At 34.2% G+C, this 19,560-nt stretch overlaps 3 protein-coding genes across 3 annotated transcripts; all 3 read right to left on the bottom strand.

Moving 5' to 3' along the window:
* Window positions 1-5: 5 nt before the first annotated feature.
* Window positions 6-2,871, bottom strand: LOC132202073 (multiple epidermal growth factor-like domains protein 10). Its single transcript, XM_059628769.1, has 5 exons — window positions 2,609-2,871; window positions 1,037-1,247; window positions 830-979; window positions 248-385; window positions 6-189 (listed from the first exon to the last, which is right to left on the bottom strand). Exons 1-5 carry the CDS (start codon window positions 2,840-2,842, stop codon window positions 50-52), a joined length of 873 nt encoding a protein of 290 aa, XP_059484752.1. The 5' UTR covers window positions 2,843-2,871; the 3' UTR covers window positions 6-49.
* Window positions 2,872-3,925: 1,054 nt separating this feature from the next.
* On the bottom strand, window positions 3,926-8,556 carry LOC132202072 (uncharacterized). Its single transcript, XM_059628768.1, has 4 exons — window positions 8,380-8,556; window positions 7,143-7,351; window positions 5,641-6,094; window positions 3,926-4,551 (listed from the first exon to the last, which is right to left on the bottom strand). The coding sequence occupies exons 1-4, from the start codon at window positions 8,534-8,536 to the stop codon at window positions 4,289-4,291; spliced, it is 1,083 nt and encodes a 360-aa protein (XP_059484751.1). The 5' UTR covers window positions 8,537-8,556; the 3' UTR covers window positions 3,926-4,288.
* Window positions 8,557-9,724: 1,168 nt separating this feature from the next.
* Window positions 9,725-18,374, bottom strand: LOC132201344 (uncharacterized). Its single transcript, XM_059627444.1, has 6 exons — window positions 18,232-18,374; window positions 15,132-15,286; window positions 14,222-14,781; window positions 12,148-12,792; window positions 11,237-11,457; window positions 9,725-10,396 (listed from the first exon to the last, which is right to left on the bottom strand). The coding sequence occupies exons 1-6, from the start codon at window positions 18,252-18,254 to the stop codon at window positions 10,219-10,221; spliced, it is 1,782 nt and encodes a 593-aa protein (XP_059483427.1). The 5' UTR covers window positions 18,255-18,374; the 3' UTR covers window positions 9,725-10,218.
* Window positions 18,375-19,560: the final 1,186 nt, after the last annotated feature.

Here is a 19,560-nt window from a genome sequence, read left to right as displayed (position 1 = left end):
AAAAGTTCAATTCTAAAGTCATTTAATTTATTGAAGACAGACATACAAATTAGTGCCTTCCTGCAACACAAAGTGAGCCGGAGGGGATGAATCCGGGCAAGCACGAGCAAACGCCGCTCACACATCCAGAGTTGGGCGCCAGACTGGAGCACTGCTGGTCCTGTTGGCAGCTGCCGCCAAGGGCCACCTCTTGAAAATTCAAACAATCATTACCATCTGCGCGCGTCAACCTTCATAAGAATCTTACGGGAGATGCAATTGACTCCATCGAGAGAACCGACATATCCAGCGTTGCACTGGCAAGTCCTGGCGGTGCACGAAGAGTTCGGGTCAAAGGTTGTGCACTGCTCTTCCACACTGCAGGCGTCACCAACTTGATGTGCGCCTATTTTTTTATTATTATTAATATGTATAATAGTAGATGGGTACATTTGCATAATATTAATAAATGTGCGACAGAAATAAAAAGAAAATTAAATAAATGTCAAGAAACATTATAAAGTAAAGAAGAATGAAGCATCAGATCACTCTGATTCATTTTGCAGAAGAATTCCACTTTCAGCCTTCGTTGATTCATGTATGTTTGAATCAGAGATCAGAGTAATTAAATGTTAAATGCCAATTTTCCTTTAATTTAATTCTAAATATTTTTATAATAGAACGAAAATTCGCACGAAAGATACATAATATATAATAATATCTGAACAAAAAAATAAATTAGTTTTGTATAATTCCCTATTTTTTTGCAAAATCCATTTTTAAGATTTTTTTTAATTTGATTATATGAGCTAATTTTTATCACAGTAAATGGTATAAAAAATAAACTTACTGTCAAGACAAGCGCTGTTCTGGCTGTTGGCAATCCATCCACCTCGGCACCTGCACCTGTTGCCGAAAACAGTGATCACGCAAAGAGCGTGCTGGTCGTAGGCTGAACACTGAGCGTCAATATCGCAGGGTCCGTTAACGTTGGTCGAGACTACCCAAAATTAAATTTCTCATTATATTATCTCAATTTCCAACATTGAAATTTTACCAGGGTAGCATGGGCCGTTTCCGTTGGAGACGAATCCTGCCTTGCAAACGCATCTCTGGCTGACGCATTCGGCTTCTCCCAGAGCAGTGCACTGATCGCTCTCGAGACAATGAACTCCATATGTGGGCGCCAGGCACGCGGTCTTGGAGTCGCTGTTTGTGTATTCCTTGGTGCACTCGCAAGTCGGTCCCTGGCAAAGGGCGTACGGAACCTGAAAGTGGACAGACACAGAAAATAATTATTCATTTGTAAATTTAATCCTTGAGTTTGATAAATTGGCTTTATTATATTATTGCATTGCATTTCAAATTGAAAAAATCAATCTTTTCAGAATAAATTTAAAGTTGAAATAATAGTAAAATTTATAAAAAGTCTAAGTTTTTACCTTTTTCGCTTATATATGTCTTCTTATACCTCGTCAATATACGCACGAATATAAGCAAAATGTTTCCAAAATTTAAAATGAAATTATGTTTCTGTCAATATTTGTTGAGAATTTAGGAGCTTTTGGATTAAAATTTCAACATAAAGAATCCAATAATGAAAGAAAAAGCTATATTTTTCTTCATTTTTATCTCTGATTGTGACTTTACTTGTGAATTGAAAATTTTATTGCCGACTCTGTACATTTAATTGAGTAGCTCCCGGTTTACGTAAATATCGAGTCTCTCAATGGCTTCACACTCACTTCTGGCGACGCAAACACGCGTAACATAAAGTATAGTGCGTTTTATTGTATTTTATCTAACGGCGAGACGTTGTTGAAGAGCATGTTTTCGTCTCGTGATCTTGAGAAAATGATAATTATAACACTGAAAAGTAAAGATCAGCACTTTCTTCGAGACTCGAGAGAGCACGGTCTTTGTTTCAAGAATAATTCCACGCATGACTCATTTGTTTTTCCATTATAAACATTATAAAAGTAAGAACGGACTGAAGAATTTAGGTAATTTTGCTCATACTAAATTATTTTATTCATATACACAATAAAATAAAATCTTCAAAAATTTTGGGCAAAATTTTAGTCCTGCACCAATTATTAAAACTTGATCAACGTTACAATTAAGACTGGGGTGTCTATTTCACTTTTCACTAAATATTTCTAAATAGAGATCTTTGCCAATCTATTTTTTTGAGACAATTTTAAATTCTGCATCATTGTGAAACTTTCTTACGCATCTAAAAAAAAATCAAATACCTTTTGACAATAGTTAAGCAAAAATTACATTGAAAGTGCAAAGCAAAAAGAATCATTCTTTAAAAAAAGTATAGCCCTTTTTTATTAATTGATAATTCTGCTTGTGCATCGTCTGAATATCAGAGCACAAAATAATATTAAAAGAACTAGAAAAAATAAAAATACCTTTGTTTAAAAAGATGATATTTGGCAGAAAAGACTTTTAGCATTTTCATTTATGATTAAAAGCGACTTTATCCCGGACATTTACTACCAAAGACTCACATAGTTTTTAAAGAACTTTTGCTCTCGGTTTAATTTTTTTTAATTCCAATTTTGAATATTTTTGCGTTTTATTTCTGCAAAAATTAAAAGAGAAAAGCTTTTTTCCATACCTGATTGCAAGTTGCGCCAAAGTCGATGGAGCAGGAGCGTCCGAGGACACCATCGCAACCACCGGTTGAGGTGGCCAGGTTTCGGTCGTCGCACACGCAGACCCGGCTGGTCGGGTCACAGACCGAGTTGGCGACGTCAGTGCAATCGGTCGGAATGGCAGGGTCGCACGGAGCGTTCAGGACGGCGTTGGCCGCAGAGGCCAGCAGGGCGACGAGCACCAATTTGGACAGCATTTTCGTTAATTTTACAGCGAGAGGATCTCGCGATGGCGCTTTTATACTTTCGGCAGTGGACCGCCCTGGCAACAGCCGTTTCCAGATAAAAGAAAAATTAAGTAGGGCCTTTAGATTTGGAGTGCTTTGTTTTCGTCTGATAATGAGATGCCGTCTGTTGAGGTGCACAGTCAATTAGTTTCGGGTTAAAGTCAATTAAGTCATCATTAGGAAGCACTGGCTCCAGAAGGCACCATTTGGATTAACTAATTTTGATATTAATTCATATTAATAATCAATTTTTTATAATTAATTAGGGAAAATAGTTTATTTTATTGGCAAAAACATGGGAAAAAATTATGGGGGATATATTCATATGCTAACTTGCTTATGGGATTTGCTGAGGTGCTAACTTAGCTCGTGAATATCCCCCAATTTATTTAGGTGGAAAGAGGGAAAAAGCCAAATATAACAGACAATTTTTTTTTGTATTATCAACCTTATCAACATTTTTTTTTTGGGTATAAATAAATATAAATAATCACGAAATTCCATAAAAAAAATGGATGATTTTTTTATTCAATAGTGTAAAAATGGGATATTAATTACTAAAATAGGTGATCTTTCATCATGTCAGTGATTATAAGTCATCAATTTATTTTTCATTCATAGAATATTAATTTTTTTTAATTGAATTATATTTTGATTAAGTTCCAAGGATAAAATCGTGATCACCTATTTTACTCATCCCTAGACTGAACTATTCATTCAAATTTTTAGTTTTAAAATTTGCAGCAATAATTATGTTAGTTACGTTAAATTTTGTATATAATTATTAATTAATATAATTATGGTATATGCATATATTTATTTTTTGGTTCATTAATGTTTTTGAATTTTGAACAAATGACAATAATCGCATAAAAATCAGGTCAGTTAATACAATCAGGAACGTCTCTCTTACCATAAGAGCTGTCACGTAGTTTTTTCAACTCTTTTTGTTAACTTTCTGATTATTGATCGATTTGATAGCAGATGTATTCTTTTTTTTTGCATTTTTTTTGCGCAACCGAGGACTCTAAGCTGTGAATAATCGACAGTAAATGAGTGATTGGATCAATTCTTTATTATCATCAGACCTACTTATCAAAATACACACCTCTAAAATTAATGGGGCTTATAATCTTAAGCGCGAATGATGATATGAAAAGTCGTGCGATTGTTATCTGCGGAGGATGCAAAAAAATTAGCAATTCCGAATATAAAAAAAAATTATGATATAATAATTAATTTGCACATTAAAAAAAATGAATTCATGAGGGTGCCTTTGTACATATATTTGATGAATGCTTCAGTTGAACACAAAATCATTAAAAATTTTTCAAGGAGGATTTTCGGACCAAATATTATGAAAAATCGACTCATAGTCGGCTATAAAATTAAAAAGTCCCTTTGTGTCGAAATCAGTCAGTTTTCATTGTCATTCTTTCCAAGTTGGTTTGGAAGCTCCGCAGGGGTTGCTTGTGAGGGGAAAATGGTATTGTAGTCAGGAGGCGGCTCTTCGTGCTCCGGCCGCACCTCGATCGTTGAAAGACTCAGGCCCAGTTGACTCTCTGTCTCGGACTTTTGGCGGCTCTTGAGGATTACGACGGCCGCAAGGACGACGGGCACCACGATGGCGGCCACCACGACGAGTGTCCACCCTGAGGCGCCCACAAACCAGTTGATGTCTGGAAAAAATCACGGTCGGATACATTTACGCAAGTGATAAGCGGCGAGCAAAAATTTGTCGCAATAAGCAACATTTCAGAGATGAACTTTAGATTGTATGAAAATAAAATCGATAATCTCATACAACTTGCACTTAACAAAATGAGATGAAAGTTTGTTTGCTAAATTAATCAGATAACTTTTAAGCATTTTAAATCAGTCAAAATGTTTTATAAGTTCTTGCAAATTGAAAAAAAAAATTAAACATCATGCAAGTGCATAGAAATTTTATCAATTCCGCTTCGCGATAAAAAACCACCTCTAATCTTATGACTGGATTTGAATTTATCGTTTAAAATTTATCTGAACTAAAATAAAAAATGAAAATGAGTTGAAATTTTTATAAAACGTTAATTGATGTATGGTGATTTGAATTTAAAGTCGGCTTTTCCTCGCGGATGGGTTTTGTGACTTGTTTAATAAGAAAAATCAGTATCCTGCTCTACATGTTTCAGCTGCGGGCTGCAGCTTTAATTAATAGGCTTTCTTAAGTCGTTTCTGTTTAGGTTCTTGAAGTTGTTGCTGTGGAACCTTTTGGCACTCGAGGTGGTAATATTTGTTGAAATAAAATCCGGCTTCCTCGGTGGAGATGAGCAACTTTATTGTTTCTGCATGATACAGAAAATGAGCAGGGATTTTCTGTACCAAGCAGAAACAATAAAGTTGCTCATCTGCACCGAGGAAGCCGGATTTTATTTCAACTTTCTTAAGTTTTTCTTAAAAAATAAAAAACTTACAAAACCCATCTAGGAAAAGCCGACTTTAAATTCAAATCACTATGAATGTATGAATCAACCCTCTATATATAGTGAAATTCTACCACAAAGTTGAATTGATTATATTGAAAAATCCCAATTATTCATTTATTTACAAAATTTCTTCAGTTTTCCATTAAATTTTCAAAACTAATCAAAATAATTAAAGATATTCGTAGATTTTTCATGTATCAAAACAAAGCGGTTTATTCTTTTGAAGAAGAAAACTGATTTAATTCCTGTTCTACAAAATTAATTTTTGCTAAAAACATAATTATATTGAAGGAAAATTACCTTTGTGGGGTGTTGTGTTGTTGTAATGTTGGAAGTGCTCCTGCTCTGTGAGGAGGTTGAGTTGGTGGTTGACGAGCAGCGGGCTGTACTTGTCGTCCTGCTGTCTGCAAAGGACGCCGATCTCGTCGGCGCCCGAGGCCGGACAGTTGAGCAGGTGGTCGCACACGACCGACTGGGGCACGCAGAAGCGCAGGTGGCGCGTCACGTCGCTGGCCGGCGTGTCCATCATGACGCAAGGGTAGTACCGCTCGTTGTCCTGGCACACCTCGTTCATCCCCAGGGCGGTCAGCAGCACCGTGTGGCCGACGGGCGGCCACCCCTCCGGCCCATCGCCCGTGTCTCCGCGCACCACCAGACTCACTTCCTCGGTGAACATGCTCGGCAATCGCGAGTGCGACGAATTTTGACGCGCGCACAGGTTGCGAAACTCCCCTTCGAAGGTGGCGCTTCTATGCTGCTTGAAATACGGCACAAGGTATTAAATATCATATTAAAAAGCAATGAATTAAAATAATCTATGACTGTAAATTTTCGTATAAGATTATCTCATCAATAAAATATGCATTTTTGCCAAAAATACAGCAATATTTAAGCGATATTGAATCAATTGGAAATTGTTTTTGCTTTAAATTAAAAGGTAACCGGCAAGTTGAGTACAGAAAATGATTTTATTAACGATTTTCAATTTCATGTATCTTAATGATTGTAGATTTATGATGCAATTATATAAACAATTTTTTTATTTTGCAAATAGTAAAGATATTTTGAGCTTAGATTTTTAGTAAAAACGATTCCAGACAAAATTTCATAGGCATTTAAATATTTTTTCTTCAAAGAATTAATAAAAAAAAAAAAAAAAATTAATTGATTAAAATAAAGTAAGTAAAATAAAACTTTTATATATATGATTTAAATTTGTTAAAATCTATTTACAAGCAGTTTATCTATTTTTTATTAAACAATTATTCATAATATTTTTTGGGTTTTCTTTGTCAGACAGAAAAAAAACCTGTATCTTAAATTTCTTTAAAATTTTAAGAATCATAATGTTGTTCTTTTTTTTTAAATTTTAACAACGTTATTATCTGGGGTTTCAAATTTAACAAAAAAACGAAGCTCTCACGATTTTTGAAAAATAAATATACAAAGTACCCTTTAAAGTTTTATTGCATGCAATTTTACACTTATTTTATTACTCCTCAAAATCAACAGCAGAACAACATGAAAGCCGACAGAAATTTTAAATTCATGCAAAATGATTTCTCTGATGTTTTCTTAACTAATTTTGTAACAATTACTGTTTTTAATCTTTTAAAAGTGGATTCCATTGCAAAAAGTAAATAATTTGTTTCACTTCTTGCATATATATTTCGTCTCTCTTCACTTCACTATAGTACATAAGGAATTTTAATATGACTTTATATTGTTGTTTTCAAAACCCGACCGTTTATTCAATTATGTGCAATTATTGTAATTATTAAGTGTCGGATTTTACGACTCACCATTACGTCCAGTCTGATGGGGCATTGATCGGTCTGGTTGTCGAGGTAGGCGATGCCGAGCAGGTGGCCCGCTGGCGCAATTACGCGCACGCTGCAGTTGGCAACGAAGGGTTGATTCTCTTTATGTGGCTGTTGCCACAGGGTGAGCATGACCGCCTCATTCACCCTCACCTCCGGCTGCGACAACTGGCAAAGTTCAGGCAACGACCCTGCCCAAAATAAGAAAAAGTTTAAACCAAATTTCTTTCATTATTACAATTTTTAAGAAATTCAGCGAAGATTCAAATTTTCATTTCCAGAGCATTTTTTTTTTTAATTTCTTCATTCTTTTCTTACCTATTTCCTATTATTATTATTATTTTTTAAATCTTATTGCCATCAATTTCTCTAAATTTTTGACACATTTCTTCTTGGTGGTACCGTTTCGTCATTTTTTTTACAATTATTTTTAATCAAACCAATGTATTGGATATAAGCCATTAAAAACAATGAGGAGTGGCGTTAAAAAATTTATTAATTCTTTTCAATTCAGCGTGCGACTCTCTCAAATTTGTTCAGAGTGTCTGAGGTCAGTGAACTGTCAAAAGATACATCAGCCGGCTGAAGTGCGTCGGTTCAAAATTCAAGGCATTGTATTGAAAATGAGAAATATTGACAAAAATTCGCCGCGCTCAGAATCGTGAAAATAAAATACTTACAATTATATTAAAAAGGAAAACTCCCTACAGAAGAATTTACAAATATTTTGCAACTCAAAACTGATGCTACTATTTTTTTTTTGCAATGAATTGTGAAATTTATATTTATCTAACCCATTGTATAATTTGAGGTGCTACTTTATTTAATAAATTACCGGGTGTGGAATTCTTTAGTAAAAATTAATTTTTAATAAATTATTTTAGTTCTATATGTTGTAATTTACCGTTCAAAATTTGTTTTTCAGTACTCATGACTTATGAAATTCCGTTTTTTTATTCTTTAAAATATTTGAAAATAAAAAATTTCTTCAATGAGCTGGGCAAGCTGAGGGACCATTTTTCACATGGCTTTTAAATTCATAAAAACTGTTCTGGAGTTCAAAGATTCATTTTTGAAAACAAATTTTACTCGCTGATAAAATTTTCCCAGTGAAAATTATCCCACGTTTTCATTTTCGCAAAACAAACTGAATAAGAAAGAAGCTCTTGTGCATGAAACTAGACCGGGTTGGAGGGATTCGGGGGTGTTAAGGTCTTACGGTGGTCATAGTGGGCTGCGGCGAAGGCCATCAGCAGGAGCAGAAGGGTGCTGCGCATTACCCGGCCGGCTGAAAACACTGTTCTGGCAAAGGGCAGGCCCGTTTTCGCTGACTCCGCACAGATAAGGTGTTGATTTGCATCTCGGGTAACCCACATCGCATCTCTCGTTGCACTCCAGCCTCACTCGCCGTCTTTGGCTACACGTACACAGTCATGCATTTTATTTTATGCGATCGCTGCGTGCACCTTCTACGGACGCCACTCGCGGAATTCGCGCCGCCGAGAAGCTCAACGCCGGCCGCGTTTCAAAGTGCAGACAATTTTTATATTTCTTTAATCTAAAGTTTATTCTCAAGAAAGGTGAAGTTTTTTATGTATAGTATTAAATGTCTAGAAAATGGCCTTTCTTTTTTTTTGAATGAAGTGATAATTTTATGCCGTATAGTTTTGAATTATTTTAAATTGGCGATTATTTACAAACCAAAACAAACAATAAGAGTCAATGCTATACAATATAAGGGTGTGTGTCTGTTAGTTATTTTTTACCTTTCCATTTTTGATGATTATAATTTTTTTCAATCTAGAATGAATATTTAACACACTCGTTCTCCAATCTAATTGAATGTAATACAATATTTGTTCAAATCAAAGGCGATATTGAAACTGATTATTTATAAAATGCTTAAATTTTATAATAATGCAAGTAAATATTTGTAGTAAAAAGAAACTATAAATCTTAAAAAAAAAAAAAAAAATATAAATTGAATTTAATAAAATTCAAAAATTTGAATGTATTTACAACACAAATTAACTTAACTATAAAATGATTGTTGCACTTTAAAATAAAATTTTATATAATAACGTTATTTATAACTTGTAAATTTAATGAAAAAGCATTTTAGAGCGGAAAGACTATTTCATCAAATTATTAATTAGTAATCAAATTTTTTTTAAATACATTAGCTGTTAGCAATTTATTATTAATAAGCGTAATTAGGCAGAAAAATTTGAAAAAAATTAGGAAAACTTAATTTTGGAAATATTAAAATTGCAGAAGGATTTTTTTAAATAATAATGTTTTCCTACATAATTCCTAGATTAAAGTGAAGTAATTTCTGAAAAACTTTTGTTGTGTACAAATCCAATTGAGTTAACGTACGGTATAATAAAGTCAGTGATTAGCATGACCTCATAATTTGTGTTGATCGTATTATATGTATTATAATACACTTTTTCTTTTTTTTTCTTGGTTTACAACTTATTCTTACAAAAAGAACTTATTATTCCTCTGAAATTTAGCTACTGCGTATTTTAAAACTATTTCATTAAGGGCTGGATTATTTTATCAATTAGAATCATGCACTTTTTTATAAAATGGCTTTCATTATTAAGTTTTATTACATTGCAATTATATAATTTTGAGTCATATATACAGTAATTGAAATAAATGCAAAGCAACAATTAAAAAAAATTCAACACACATACGCACTTTTGGTCAGCCCAAATTTCTCGAAGCAACTGTCACAGACAAATGAGACGTCGTATTGGCACATACAATTGTTTACGATCAATCAGCTGCTCTGGCAGTTTGGGTCTTTTTATGGAGCAAAAATGGTTGTAAAAATTTTATGTGGTTCATAATTTGAAGAACAAAAATGTATGCTTATTATGCTTAATCTGGTAAAAATAAATTATTATAAAACTTGTAGACTTCTATTGCAAGCTGGGGGCACGCGCACTATAATCTATATTTGTAGGAATAAGACACGCTCATACACTCTCTTTTTCATACAAATCACACTCTAGTAGAAATTGAGTCTGAAATTAATTGATTTTTTTTATCTGGGACCGGCAACGGCTGCCCTGGGTTGAAAGGCGAATTGGCTCACGCCGACTCCCATTCGGCGTCTCCTTGATTCAGCTTGGCAGGTAAATTGGGAGCAGTCCTGTCTTCGTACGGCGTCCATCACGTCACCCATGTGGTTTGAAAGGGCTCGGGCCACACTCGGATTCACCCTAAAAAGATGCAATTTCATGATTGTGATCTTCAGATACAAAATAAGTAAATGATACACTAAAATTCCATAAATTTATTTTCAGCTTTAGGCAGATGCAGAGATTGATCCCACTTTAAATGTTATTCAACAAAAAATAAGAATATAAGTGTTTTATGTATTTCAAATTTATTTATTAAAATATTATTGAATGTTAAATAGAACCTTAAATTTCATTTTTAACATTAAAAGTATAATTCTTGCGCCAATTTTTTTAAAATTATTATTCGAAAATCTTGATTACAGCTGCAACCTTTTTTTCAATGAAACATTAATTGCTTAAAAAACAGCAATGAATAGCGGCTTCAAATAGACATGACACCATAAATAAAATTGAATAATTTCAAATAAAATAAATTTTGAATATGATCATTTTTAATTTATTAATTCTGAATTCCTTAGCAAATCCTTCCACTTTCTTTTCAAAATTGGTCAAAAATTTGAAGGTCTAAACAAAGCAATTACGTAATGAACAAGGTAATTGATTAAATAGAAAGGAAAAGCAGCCGTCAAAATCAATAGCATATTTAAAAACGGTTTGCTTAAATATTGCATGCATTTTATGCAAATAAGCGTAATAAATTAGAGACGAGTAAGCCTGTTGCGGATGCGCGAGAAAGCCGCAATTTATTAAAAAAACAAATGTGACGAGAGTTGTCGAGGAATTCGCGCCGCGTGTGTGCGAGTGAATGTGAAAGTGCGGGATGAGCCAGTTTCGAGGGCTTTCACCTCGGATCTCAGCATGCGGTAAAAAAATAACACTTGAACAGGTCGGAAATGAAAAGTCGAATTGAAAACTCACATGGTCAAGAATGTGGCCATCTTCTTCTCCATGAGGATGACCGAGTCCTGCGACTGTTGGGTCATCACGTCGCAGAAAATGCGTTTGGCGCAAGGAGTGTCCTCGCTCCAGCTGCTGTGTCCGTACTTGGACAGTTGCGCCAAAAAGCTGTCCGGCTGACCGCCCTGCAAATCGTGCACCATGTTGCCGAACATGACGTCCTCCTCGTTGCTGTTGCGATCCTGTTTAATATTGAAAAATTGAACTTTTTACAATCATTTAAAAAACTAAAAAAAAAAACGAAAAACCTTCCATAAAAATCTTTAAGCACAAAGTTTAATAAAGTCAATGACCTTTTTTACATGCTTTAATTAATTTGTCAAAATTTAAATACTTTTAATTTTTGAAACAAATATCACGGATTTTGCAAAAGATAAAATAAAAAGAAAATTTACTTTTTTAATGATAATGTTTACTTTAGTGTATAGTTTAATTAATTCTTCTAGAAAATAAAACTTTAGATATTAAATAAACGGTTTTACGTTAGCTTAAAAAAATTATTAAAATAAAAATTATATTATTATTGATAATTTTGTCAACATAATTCATTATCTTCCTTTCATATATTAGATTATTTTTATGTTAATTAATTTATTAATTCATATTTAAAAGAAATTTAAAACAATTATTCTGGATAAAACGTAGAATTTCTAAATTTGCATGCAATTGATACTTTTTTTTTTTAAATATAATTAAGTAATGTCATATTTCATTCGCTAATAAAGTTTTGATCATCATTACATTTTGAGTGGGTTATTTTTTTCATTTACAATCAATTAAATTTTACTATGACAACAATTAAATAACATTGAGATTTTCATTATTTTCAATTTTAAAGAAGCATTATAAATTTAAATATATTTTTGTCTTACCTGGAATGCGATGAGCGGTCCGCCTCCAGTGAGCAGCGATCTTCTGGTTCTGCTCTTTCCGTGCACAACCTGCGTGGTCTCGAGCATCCTGGAGATGGCTGCGGCGCCAAGTCCGAGGGCGGCGCCGCCGGCGACGAGTCCGATGGCGGGGGCGAAGGCGACGTGTCCGCCGGTGAGCAGCGGCGCCACGACGCCGAGCTTCTCCTGGGCGCGCGTGCTGCCGGTGGCGATGCCGAAGTTGGCGCCGATGTTTTGGGTGGCGGCGACGATCGGCTCCATGACGGGTCGCGCCAACTCGGCCATGCGCGAGTAGCCGGTCTGCACATTGTCGCGGATCAGTTCGGTGAATCGCATCCAGAAGGGCCGCGAAGAGTCGTCCAAGGGCGAGTAATAGGTCGCGTAGGTGTTTAGAGACGAGGGACTTCCGGTCTGCTCGGGCAGGTACTTGTAGCCCTTGTTCTTGTACCGGTACTTGTACACGTCCAGGCCGTCGTCATTGAACTGGTAGGGAAGGGTCTTCTTGGGTGGACGCGGCTTGGGCAGGTCGTACGACTTGGCAGGCGAGGCTGTTGCTTCGTAGGGACGCTGGTGGTGCAGCGCCTCGGCCGGTTCGTAAGGGTACGGACTGTGATCGTTGTGGATTTCCTAATACAAAAAAATCAGAATTTTTAAATCTTTCATGGGAATTTGCAATTATAAAAAAAGCCTGAAGAAAAAGGAAAAATGTTAAAATTGTATGTTGATTGAAAATGTTTAAATAAATAATTATTTCTAATTCATTTATTCTTGCCGTTCAATAGTCCGATTGATACAAAAAAATTACTTATTTGAGAGGGAAAATATTGAACTGTTGTATTAAAAGGCAACAATATGAAAATAATTATAATCTTTCAAGATCAAAACATCAATTTAGACAGAGCCTTGAGCCTATTGAAATTTTATTTGAGATCAGTTTATTAAAAGGATTTGTCAAAATATAGCTTTATCGTTAATAATGTTTTTTATTTTGCATCTAATTTCATCAGCAATTTTTTTAACACTGTCGTGAATAACATGGTTACCTCATACATATAAAATTACATATTACATTTCTTATTTAGTTCTATTTCTGATAAAAACTAAGATTATTTGCACTCTGCATTCAAATAAATGATCTGATGCAATCTTATTTTAACTTAAAACATTTTTTTAATTGAAAAGAGCTTTGTTTAAAGCGCAGATTTGTATGTATTTTATAAAATCACTATCAACTTATAAATAGCAGCTTGACTTGCAAGATAAGCTCTAATAAAATATGCTTCTGCTTGATGTCGATGTCATTAATTAAATAAATAATTAAGGTTATCAACTTATCAATTAATTAATATTTAATAAGCCACAGACTTCATCATATGAATGCTGCGTCAGCAATCCTAATGTTTTAAAGAAAACATTAAGTAAATAAAAACAATAAAAATGAAGAAAAATTGTTGTTTTTAATTTTTATCTACTTCAAATCTGCTTTTTTACATTTTTATTGCTGCACTATATAGTTTTTTTTTATTTAAACTGCCTCATTAATTAAATTCATTATGTTACCATCAACTATATAGGTTAAAAATAAAATAAATCACCCTCTCCCTACTATAATTTAATTTTATTTGTGCCAAAATATCTGTTTACTTTTATTCTTTTTAATGGAAATAAACCTTTATAAAATTTTATTTATTATTTGTTTAGTGCATTTTCTTTTATAAATATATATTTAATACCTTTTTAATTCATACTATTTCCATTTATTTTAATAATAAGTATTTTATTTTATTTTACTTCACATTGTTCAAATAATTTTTTATTTAATTCATTTTATAATAAAATTACTGACTATCAGTCTTTATTTCTTCTTGGACCACTTCTAATCAGTTGGTGTTGGTTGTTGGTTTTGTAATCCTTTTTATTCTAACTATATTGCAAATTAGCTATGAAAATTGAATTAAATTTTGGCTTTAGAATTTTAATTTTTTTATTACATTGTGCAAATTTAAAATTTATATTCAAGGAAATAATGTGCAACAAATCGCTTAGAGTTTCTTACCTGTGGGTTATCCTGAGAAAAGTAGACAGGGGGTTGTTCGTAGGTTGGTTTTTGGGCGACGTCCAGTTCGCGGGCGAGGTGCATAACGGGCTGGGCCCCAAGTTCAGGGTGCGCGTACTGCAGGATGGGCGCCCTGACGGCCGTCGGGCCCTGGTCAAGCACCGTGGGGCGGATGGCTTCGAGCTCGCCAGTCTTCCTCGCCTGTCTCGTATGTTGGGTCCTGCTGGAGGGGGCAGGGGCGTCGTTGGGCACGAGGACGTTCTTGATGACGCGCGCGTTGCGGTAGGTGTGCGTCCGGTCGTGCTCGTCGTCCGGCACTCGGACGCCCGTGATCACCGGAATGCCGTCCGAGTCGACGGTCATCATTTGCCGGCCGGAGCGACTGCTCGCCTTGGTGCCGGCATCGGCAGGGATGACCTTGACCGTCTCCGAGGTCACCATCACCGGGTTGGGGATCCACTCTTGCTGCTGGAACAACTGCGGCGTCTTCGAACGACGCTTCACCACCAGCGTGGCGCCCTGCAGACGGTACTCCTGCGTTTCAGCGCCATTCTCTGCAACTTCAATTAAAAAAATAATAATAAATAAAAAAATTTCAAATATTTTATTTTTATATCATCAAAACATTATAATTACTTCTTTTAAATATACCTTAATCTTTTTTTTTTAATTTTAATGATTATGTAAATTTTAAAATGAGTTGAAATTAAATTTTTTGAAAAATATGGTTGGAAAATAAATAACAAAATGAAAAAAATAATAAAAGTAATTTTTGAAAACAATATTTTATAATTTTGAAATGACCAAGAAATTTATAATGAGATTTATTTCATTTTGACCGCAAGAATCAATAAGTGATTTGTGTTCATTGTGCCTAAAATCTGCATTAATTTCAAATTCAATTATTTACCTGTCAAAACTTGTGGCAACTTGACCTCCTGCTGCAAAGCTCTAGCAATGGTCAGGGCGGCCGCAGACAGGGTTTTGTCCTCCGCTGGTTGCTGGGCAGTGTTGGCCGCGGCCAACGCAATCAGGGCCGTCAAAACCACCACCGAAGTTCTCATCCTGGAACAACACAGATCAAAAGTCCTGATTATGAAGATAGAAAAATAAAAATCTGAAAATGGTTTTAAATAGGAAAATATTATTTTATTCAATTACAAAAATGTTAATTTAAATTTTAACCTGTTGCTTTTTGATTAACTAATTTATTAACATTTTTAAAAATAGTTAAAAAAAGGTAAAAATTTACACAATATCACCTCTCATGCTGCAAATGAGGCAACGGTTAAATTCAGAGTTTTAGCCTTGGCTACGCTCTTTAAATTCCACTGGAGGAGAAAATAATTCAAATTTTTATTACTATAGAAACTGCCTAGGAAGAAAGAGCACTGGAGCGATGAGGTGGATAATGAAAAATACACATCCCATTGGCCTATACCCCTAGTTGCTCACTTCCTCCTCCTAACACACATAACATATAAAATTTCTTTCCGCTCTCTCGGCGCAATTGACCTCCGCGTTTGAAGATTTTTAAATTCAAGTCTCACACGGCAGCAGTTGGAAAGAGCAAAGGGCGCCCACACCTTGTTCGAACTTATTATAATAAGAGAGTCGATTTCATTTCTTCCTTTTTTTATGTTGAGCGCTTCAAGCTTCAAGCTGGACGCGCGAGAAAGAAAGTTTTCTCCAAACGTAAACAATCCTTTTTTGCTGTCGTAAAAAATAAAATTTCATTCTCAGACCAATTTGTTCGCTCAGACAAGCAAATAGGGCGGCAACGAGTGAAATAATTCAGTTGACACGCGCGTTTTAATTACTAGTGCGTGTCGCAATGTGCTTCGACGGGCAAGGAGAGTGCAAGTGTCTCTCTTTTTTTATATTCGGTTTGTCAATTCTGCTTTGTACGTACATATCGAAAGTGATCGACACGCGACGAATGACTCGGGTAAAAATAAGGAGCGAGAAGAAAAGTGCGAAGAGGCGAAATCGTTCGCGCGCGCGTTCAACTCTTTGCCGGTTTCTAGACCGAAAAGGAAGCCGCAGCGACACAGATATTTTAGTTCTGTGTTTAGTGCGGACAGAAGTGGCTATTAACCCGATTGGGCACAAAAGTGACGAGTGACTTCTTTGTTTCAGCGCGTTGGAGACAAAAAAGGGACAGCACAATTGCGGTCGGCCGACTAATTGCATCATTATGAATCAAAGCAAACTCGATCAACTGCCGTCCATCGGAACGCAGAATTTGACACAAATAATTCGTGAGAAAAAATTTAATAAAAATGGGAATGACGGGGCTATAAATTGTGTGTGCAAAAATAAAATTAAATTAAATGTAGAAACCAAGGAAATAATTTGTAATAAAAGAAAATGTGCTGAGATTGCTTTTTTATGTTAATTTTGATTTAACATAGCAGTGTTGATTTATCAATGAAATGGGTAATGAACAAACTCAAGCACCTTTAATTAGTTAAATTACACCATCATTACAATAACATATTAAAAATCCATTTAATGCACATTTACCGTTTTTAATTAAATTTTAAATCTTAATTACTCATTAAGAAAAGAATTTTTATTATTTAGCTCTGAAAAAGCGGCTGAATTTTATGCATAGCACATTGCATAAGTCCTGTGTCTTTGTCCGCTTTTTATAATTGATATTCTCATTTGAAAGTCCTAATGCAGATTGGTTGGAATTATATAAATCATCAGTGTATATTCAATATTATTATTTGAAATATAATAAACAAAAACTCAAATACAACTTTTTCAAATCAGAGCTTTTCTGCAGAGACAAAATCAAAAGATCAGCGATAAAATTATAATTTCCTGATATTCTTTTTCTCCAGAAATATAAAAGATTAATTTCAAATGATATATCAAACTTGTTAAGAGTGACACGCTTGTCTCTTTGTTTATATTTTAATTCGATTGTGAAACATGTTTTTTTTTTTCATTTCGATGGAAGAGATTTGAGCGCGGAATTAACCAAGATCAATTTCAGAAAGAGGCTGTAAAGCCGCACGTTTTTTCCTAATCTTCTTTGCTCCCCTTTTGCGCCACAATGAGGAGAAAATTTGATTTCGAGCGGCGAGCAGCAGCTGCTTCGAGTTCCTATAGATGTTTGGCTGAAGGCCAGAGAAAGTTTTATATACTCTCATTATCGTTACACGCAGTGGGTCGGCAGACGAGAAGGAAAAGAGAGGTGCGATGAGACAACGTGAAAAAAGGTACCGCCGCCGTATGCTACACAATAATGTGTACACTTTAATCGGCACTTCCAGGTGCGAGCCTCTTTTCACTCGATAATTTTCCTTTCCCACGTGAGAATTTCTTTCGCTTCGTGGTTCTCTCTCTCTCGTTTCTCTCAATGACTATTATAATTTCGAAGAGGCAATTAATGTAACACTTTTTAACCGAGAGGTATGCAAACAAAACTGCACACATCCCAAACAGCGAAAACGTTTAGACACAAATATAAATTAAAAAGAGCAAATGACATGGGTTTATGAATAGTTTTAATATGATGATGATTCTTTAAATGCTGTTGTGCTATATATAATATTTTTCTAATATATGCTAGTATATTGTAACTAATAGTTTTAGAAATAAAAAATAAAAAATCAGAGTGACAAATTTTAATAAATAAAAATAATTATACTAAATATGTAAATAATATTATATTTATAAAAAATTACTTTATTGTTCAAGAACTTTAAAAGTATTGAAAAAATGTTTTTAAATTATTATTATATTAATAAATAATAAAATTTATTTTGTTTACGCTAACTTACTTTATACAACTTTTTGTAAAAGCTTTTAATTGAACAATTTTATTTAATAAAAAATAAAAATATATATAACAGTAAGAAATTGAAAATCAAATTTTAAGATTTTTTTTTTAATTTTTCTAAAATTAATCAATTAATCTTATCGAACGAAGTAGAGCGATTATGCAAAATTAAATATTAAATTAATTAATTACAATAGTTTATAATTATATTTACCTGACTTCAGTATAGTCCGTCATGTTTGCGGCGCGGACTGCTCGCAGTCGTCCAGGTGAGCAATCGTCGATCGGCCGCGGCGTCTGGCAGACTGACTGAATAACCGAAAGAAACACACAAGGAGCATCTCTCTCTCAGCTGTGAGCCGGCTGGCTCTCTCTTTCCAGCCCACTTTTCCTGACCCACTTCCTCCGTCTCTCTCTTCGGTGCGCCGCCGGATGGATGGCCTGCCGCTGCCGAACGCGAGATAGACCCACTCCTAAACTACCCCGTGGCTAAATCTCACTCCCCACCTGCATGAGGACGGCTTAAAAAATATAAAATATAATTTTATTCATACAAGCATTTTGAATGGCGCATTCCTTGATCGCACGCCTCGCATGCCAATTAAATCGACTGACTTGTTTATTTTAATTAAATTAATGAGAAATTAATTACTCTCTTCGTTAAAATTCTTACCTTTCTTTTCTGCGTCATTGCATTTGAAAATTATTGAATAAATATATTGATCTTTGAGAAGAGAGAAATCGTTTGTATCCCAAATGATTATCTAGTTATCATTTCTAAATTTAAAATAATTAGTCTACACTTTTAAGAAACTACTAATCCTACATCGATTAGTCGATTACTAATAAAAATTGAAATTATTTGCAATTTAATATAATTTTTTCCCCAAAATACAAAATCAAAAAAAGACATTCCGCAACCATAACTTACATCAAATGTTTCACTTTAAATATGTTTAAATTTTCTCATTCAGCTTCGCCAAGCATTGTGTGGATCACCAAAAATAAGAGGAATTGCTCCAGAAAAGTTGATACTATTATTATAAATCATTATAAATTAACAGTTCATTCTTCCCGGTTAAATATTTTCACATCAGTGATATACTTTTTTTTTTAGTTTATCAAACACAACAAAACAAAGGCTACAGACCGGACATAGCTTTGTCTTGAGCAATTTATTTGCGAAATAGGTGACAAACAGGCGATTTTAAGAGAAAAAACAAAACGGGTGAAAAAAAGAAAAAAATTCTCAATAAATTTATATTTTTACATGATTATAAGCAGAAAAGTACAAAAAAAGTTATATTATTGTTGTTGGTGAAAGCAAATATTAAAATTGTAGGGAATTCGGATGAATTTTAATTTAATAGGATTTTTTTAAGTGATCTAATCTGCGGTTTTAAATTAAAAAAATCACTCAAGAGTGCAATTAATTAGAATTTTTTTTAAAAAATGTTCCAAGCAAATCGGTTGGAGGTTGAAAATGTGAGCATTTATTTTTCTCATCCCTATTTTCTCCCGAAAAATGTTGACCTCAAGTTTG

The sequence above is a fragment of the Neocloeon triangulifer genome, unplaced genomic scaffold (assembly GCF_031216515.1).
Source record: "Neocloeon triangulifer isolate White Clay Creek 2 clone unplaced genomic scaffold, ASM3121651v1 ptg000014l, whole genome shotgun sequence".
Taxonomy (NCBI): domain Eukaryota; kingdom Metazoa; phylum Arthropoda; class Insecta; order Ephemeroptera; family Baetidae; genus Neocloeon; species Neocloeon triangulifer.
This window is presented reverse-complemented; position numbering and strand designations above follow the sequence as displayed.